The sequence below is a fragment of the Suncus etruscus genome, chromosome 17 (genome assembly GCF_024139225.1).
Source record: "Suncus etruscus isolate mSunEtr1 chromosome 17, mSunEtr1.pri.cur, whole genome shotgun sequence".
NCBI classification, from domain to species: Eukaryota; Metazoa; Chordata; class Mammalia; order Eulipotyphla; family Soricidae; genus Suncus; species Suncus etruscus.
The window spans coordinates 60,640,767-60,647,434 of record NC_064864.1 but is presented as its reverse complement, the minus strand read 5'-3'; the positions used below and the strand labels follow the sequence as shown (position 1 = coordinate 60,647,434).

Genomic DNA, 6,668 nt, shown 5'->3' with positions numbered 1-6,668 from the left:
CACCATCTCCATGCTGCATTCCCAGTTTAGCAATTTTACAAGATTGACAAATAAAAGTTCTTCAGAGATGATGCCACACTCATTATTTTGAAACCATTTTGTCTTTCTCTAAGAATGATTTAAATGTTTAAATTTATTTTAAAACTTTTATTTAAAAAGTTATTGATAGCTGCATTTTTTGCCTATAATATTCCAACATCAATCCCACCACTGGTGCTCCCTTACTCCACCAGCCCCCACCCTGCCACTTGACTCTGTCATGGGCACATTATAAAGTTCAGTGGTTGCAGCTGAGATCTCATTTTTCAGTTTTTCAGTGTCGTTGAGCCTCTGCTTCGGACCTACAGCTTTACCACTCTCTGGGAAGGATGATTTAAAAGAATAAGCCTTCAATGACATTTCTTTGCTTAAGCAGTCACTGATGCATTATTCTGAAAGGGACACAGACCCTGCTGAATGTGGCTGACCCTGGAAGTGATCACAGCCTGCCATGTGGGCCACAGAGAAATGGCTTTGCAGGCCTCAGACCTTCTCAGTCAGTGTGGGAAATGGCAGGATGGAGGGGAGGGGGAAATTTAACCTCTCTGAACCTCATTCTAAAACATGGCTCTCTTTTCAAGGGCAATTATGTGACAGTTAACCAGGTCCTCACTGTAGCAACACTGGTTAAGTCACTACCCAAATGTAAGGTATTTTTCTATATTCAGCTGTGGACAAAATCGGTCTTCAAAGCTGCAGTAATGAGCAGAGTCAACTCAACGGCTCTGCTCTAAATCAAGTTGCATGTTGCCTGTGTGGCCCTGAGGTGCTGTCTATTAGAAACAGAAACATTAGAAACATCTATTTAGAAACAGAAAATACAGGTTTCACCTGAAATTGTATGTGTAAGTATGCTCACAAGCAAGCTCCTTGTTTTCTTAAATCCTACTACACTGATTTAAAAAGAAAAAGCCCTGCACTGGTTAGTGAACTCATGAAAAATATCATCTGCCACTAGAACTTAAAATACAGAAGTTAAAGTCACTGCATGTTCCTTAATTCATGAGGCCAAAGTTATCATTAAATATAAAAAATTTAGGCCAGAGAAATAGGACAGTGGGTAGGGCATTTGCCTTGCACATAGTAGCTGGCCCAGGTTCACTCCCCAGACACCCAGATATACTCCTCAAAACCCTGCCAAGTGTGATCCCTGAGCACAGAGCCAGGAGTAATCCCTGAGTACTTCCAGGTGTGGCACAAAAGCCAAAACAAAATTAAAACTTTTTTTTAATTCAAGTACATAAAACATTCAGAATCAAGGTTGCAATTTAATAATGAAGTCTGCATTTATTAAAACTGGGAAGGGAAAGAAATCATAAGCTATTGATCTCATCTCCATGGCATTTGCTGTACAGTGAGAAGTACCGAGCACAACTCCCGTGGGCACTGGGAGGGCCTCTTGGAATGATTGGCTCACTCCGGAGACTGGCAAGGTTCACAGAGCTATTTGCAAATCATCAATATGAACATCACTTGAGCCAGCAAGAACCAACATGTCAACTAAAGCACAGTTCCTCTGCTTTGGGCTGGAATTGGACCAAAACAACACTGTAAAATGAATAATTTCATTTTGCTCAATAGAACAGTTCTGACTGGCTATTATGGATCAGAAACAGAGTCCTGGGCACAGAACAGAGCGTGGCAGAGACAAACCGGATGACAGAAATCTGTTTAAAATCCAATGCTAATGTTCTGACATCCCTGGTATCACCAGGGCCAAAAGAAGGGAGACATCTACTGTGCCCTGAAAAGAAATAGAGTCTCCCACAGCCTCTTGGCCAACCCGGATTCTTACAGTGGTCCTCAAACTATGGCCCGCGGGCCACATATTGTATTTGTATCTGTTTTGTTTCTTCATTGCAAGATAAGATATATGCAGTGTGCATAAGAATCCGTTCATAAGTTTTGTTTTTACTATAGTCAGACCCTCCAATGGTCTGAGGGACAGTGAACTGGCCCCCTGTTTAAAAAGTTTGAGGACCCCTGCTAGAATCTTGCCACCGAAAGTACTGCCTTTTTTTTTTTATCATCAGAGCAATTCATAAACCAGTGGATTCATTTCTCAGGTAGACGGGAAGATGTGGAGATTGAGCTTCATCTCACAGCAGCTTTCACTAGCCCTTCCAAAGATGATAATGTGAGCATCCTGAAATCAAGGCTGAGTCCAGGAGAGGCATAGAGGGGAGGCATGCATGGCAGAGGGAGGTCACCTCCTCAAGTCAAGGGGACCACAAGGATATCACAAAGGCATCATTGCCCATACTCCAGTTCCCATAGTACCAAAGGCACAAAAACTCAAGCCTAGGGTCCTGTCCACTCTACCACACCCCACGGGTAGAGTAGTTAAGTATCAAGTTTAACTTACTTAGCTTTTTAACAATTTTTTCATTTCCGCAAACTTATTTTGATTGATTGGATTGTTTAAGAGGAAAAGAAGAATCTGCTCATGTTTGTCCACCTAGGGGTGAAAAGTAAACAGCATTATTACATTTCTATAAGTGGCTGGAGTCAGATTTTCCTGAAAATCAGCAGCCCGACCTACTTGTTTCTGTAATTCCATGCAGCAGCAATCCACCTTAGGCGTCTTTTCTAAAAGCGAACACAAGACAGCTGTTAGAGGCTCTGGAGCCATAGTGCAACAGGTTAGGGAAGGCCTTGCACATGGCCAACCCGAGTTCCATCCCCCCCAACTCCCATGCGTGTATGCACCCTCATTAAAGAATCTAAATTCCAAACAGCAAGAATATCTGGTGTGTTAACACAACTGCTATCCACATACCTGCTACAAGGACCTGATCCACTACCTTCTCCTGTCTACTTTAATGAGATCTACTCTGCCCCATATTCCCTCATCGCCAGGGCTGTAGGGCCTTGGACTCTCATAGGTGGCATGTCTTTTGGGTAAAGGGCATTAATAATAATAATCACCTTATGAAACCTACCATTAAGATGGCATCAGAAAAAAAAAAGCTCTTCTCACTTTGGAAAAGCATACAAAGTGAGTTGGCAGGGAGTCGGATACCTGGTGTATCCTGAGTTCTCAGCATCAATTCTACAACACTGCAGCAATTCTACAACACTGTGGCCAAGCATGACCTGAGCCCAGTTAGATCAGAAGCTGGCATCATCCAGCTGCTTCCTCTGAGGCAGTATGAATGCTGCCACTGAATTTGAGAGGCAGGAAAGCAGACAGATGGCATGTGGGCATGGCAGAGGGAGGGTCAGATCAACTACTTTCACATCAGTAATAAACCTTGAAGAAATACCTTTATTTAAAGCTGCCTGCTTTTTCGGTGTGACATTTTTTGCCAGTCCATACATCACCAGTTTATCAGCAACATTGATAGTACCATTTTCAGAGTATTTCTCAACCGATACTATGTGAACATTCTTCATAAGTCCTTTTATCGAGAGCATTACATTCTGATTCAACATTAAATTTTTTAACAGTTCTATTATTAATTGGGAACAGCTTCCATTCAATTCCCTTAGTCCTGAGGGAAAAAAAATGGACACCACAGAATATTAGAATTTACTTTTTTTTTTGACATTACAACTTTATTTTATTTTTTTCTATTTTTCTTCTTTTTTTATTTTGACCATATTGGCTTACATATCTTTCACAGTAAAATTTCAGGTACATATTAACATAGAATCAGGGGGAATTTACTTTTAAGTCCCCTTAAAAGGCATTGAATAATAGAAGGATAAAAAGTCAAACCAGTTTGGGCAAACTTTGGTACTATTACTGCAACATACTCAAACTCATTCAACACATATTCACTCCTCTGTGTCAAATGTGTGATCCAGAGCTAGGGAGCAACCAGCTGTCATGAGTATCTACTCTAATGTGAAGAATAAACAGTAATAAGAAAAAAAAAAAAAACCCTTTCTAGGGCCACCTGAGTTGGATGAGTTGGAATGAATGTGGAGGAGGAGGCAGCTGGTGAGTTAGAGTACTCCCTGCTGGAGCCTGAGTAAAGCAATCCAGGGGTGGGGGATGAGAGTAGTGGAGCAGCAGGCCTGTGACTTCATCTTGAAAACTGTAGATGCTGAACTATCTGCAGGGACAGGAATGTGGCCCAAAGTGTTATCCTGTGGTTGTTCAAGTCCTTTAGGAGAAAGCTGTGAAAGTGCAAAGGTCCTGGATGCATGGACAGATGCCACTTCATCATCAGAACCTGGCTCTTAACTTTTTTTTACTGAAAGGCCAAGTACCATCTCTCCAACCTGAAATTAATCTACAGAATAAAAATGGGCAAAATGAATGTGTCTGTGGGGAAGATGATTTATCACAGATAGACTTTCTAGTTAAACTGCCTACCATGGAGACATGTGAAGTTTATTTGTACTCGATCTTGGAACTATTAAGCCAATGGAGGGGAGAAAAAAAAATCCCTGGGCCAGAGCAATAGCACAGCATAGGGTGTTTGCCCTGCATACAGCCAATCCAGGATGGACCTTGTTTCCATCCCCAACATCCCATATAGTTCCCCAAGCCAGGAGCAATTTCTGAGCGCATAGCCAGAGTAACCCCTGAGTGTCACTGGGTATGGCCCAAAAAGTAAAAGCAAAAAAAAAAAATCCCTCCCGGGGCCTGGAGAGATAGCACAGCGGTGTTTGCCTTGCAAGCAGCCGATCCAGGACCTAAGGAGGTTGGTTCGAATCCCGGTGTCCCATATGGTCCCCCGTGCCTGCCAGGAGCTATTTCTGAGCAGACAGCCAGGAGTAACCCCTGAGCACTGCCGGGTGTGGCCCAAAAACCAAAAAAAAAAAAAAAAAAAATCCCTCCCAAAACCACCTCTGAAAGTTGAGTTGTCACCTTCAAGCGAGCATTTGATGATCTGGAAGGGGAGCTGCAGGAGCCTGGCAGGGATAGGCTGGATTCTGGAGAGCGGGAGCATCTCAATGTTCCCATAATCAGCATAAAGTACTTTCACGTCTGCCTCCGACACCCCTAGCACAATGGCGCGGTACCAGAAATTGTCACCTGGGGACAGAGAGCATCATGGGTGGGTGGTTACACTCCATGATGTCCATCCACCTCTCAGACAAGAGAGAGACATCTCTCTTGATATCTCTTAGACTCCACAATAAAGTTTCTAACGCAATGTTAGTTCCTCCCAGAGCCCAACTCAGAAACAAGCACCACGACTGACAGGAAAAAGACCTAAAACCATAAGGGTAGGGGATGAAGAAAAGGACAGACTCACAGCATAGGTTTAGAAAGCAGTAGCTGGGTGAGAAATGAAAGAGCAGAGTCCGATTTTACGCCACACTGGGGAAATAGGTACACAGATTGGTGGGCAGATCAGTGGGCAGCATCTCGTCACTCCAAACTCCAGGGCTGTGTCATTACTGTTACCTACTCTAAGGGTTGGAGGGATAATACAGGGGCTAAAGCATTTATTTGCCTTGCATGTCACTGACCCCAGCTCAATCCCCAAGACCATATATGAATCCTAAAACCCCACCAGTGATCCCTGAACATATAGCAAGGCCTGGGTTCCTCCCTTGTCACCCCTGAAACATCAACATCAGAATTCCCAGGGAAGGGGCTAAAGCAACAGTACAATGGGAGGGTGTTTGCCTTGTACATGACCAACCCAGGTTCAATTCCCAGTACCTGGTATAGTCCCCCCAAGCTCTGTCAGGAGTGATCCCTGACTGCAAAGCTAAGAAGCCATGAGCACTACCAGGTGAAGTCCCCAAATAAAAATAAAATAATATATATAAATATATTATATATATACATATATATAATTCCCAGGGAAATGGGAGAGAGTAGACCAGTCGACAGTGACAAGTTGGTCCTTTGTTCACTGATTTAAGCCCTATCTTAAATAGGTAAACATCAAAGGGTTGCCTAGAATTTCTATGTATTAAAAAAAAAAAAAGCCAAAACCTCTAAGATGAGCTAGATGATCCAATCAAAAAACAAACTCAATGAGACACACGGAGTAACAGAGTTAGCGGTGCCAGTGGCATGATGAAGAGAACAACAACAAAGAACTGAAGTAAAAATAAGGTATAAGAGGGCCCAGAGAGATAGCACAGCGGCGTTTGCCTTGCAAGCAGCCGATCCAGGACCAAAGGTGGTTGGTTCGAATCCTGGTGTCCCATATGGTCCCCCATGCCTGCCAGGAGTTATTTCTGAGCAGACAGCCAGGAGTAACCCCTGAGCACTGCCGGGTGTGACCCAAAAACCAAAAAAAAAAAAAGGTATAAGAAATAAATTGGGGGAATGTTGGATATCAATGAGGACATATCTTGTAAACAGAAAAGGAAATTAGTAGAAGAATTTGAATATTTGTAAGTTTTTTGTTTTGTTTTGCTTTTTAATTTAGGGGTCACACTTAGTGGTTCTCGGGGGTTACTACTAGCTCTGCACTTAGGAATCATTCCTGGTAGTATTCAGGGGGCCATAAGGAATGTCAGGGATCATACTATGTGCAAGGCAAACAACCTGCCTGTTATACTCTTGGTAAGACAGTTTTTAAGAAATTTCTAGAAAATTGAGAAAAGGAATAAAGTATTTCAAGAATATTTCTTAGAACCAAAACTCATGAATTTCTATTTCCCCAATGAGTCTCCAGCTTAATGGTGAAAAGAAAACAACGATTAAGTTT

General features: G+C 42.6%; 1 protein-coding gene across 1 annotated transcript in view; it reads right to left on the bottom strand.

The window, feature by feature from the left end:
• Positions 1-2,404: 2,404 nt before the first annotated feature.
• The window catches only part of TDRD1 (tudor domain containing 1), a 39,212-nt gene continuing 34,948 nt past the window's right edge, over positions 2,405-6,668 (bottom strand). The window contains 4 exon segments of the mRNA XM_049764437.1: positions 2,405-2,497; positions 2,582-2,628; positions 3,306-3,533; positions 4,862-5,029. Of these exon segments, the coding sequence (XP_049620394.1) occupies positions 2,405-2,497; positions 2,582-2,628; positions 3,306-3,533; positions 4,862-5,029 (536 nt within the window).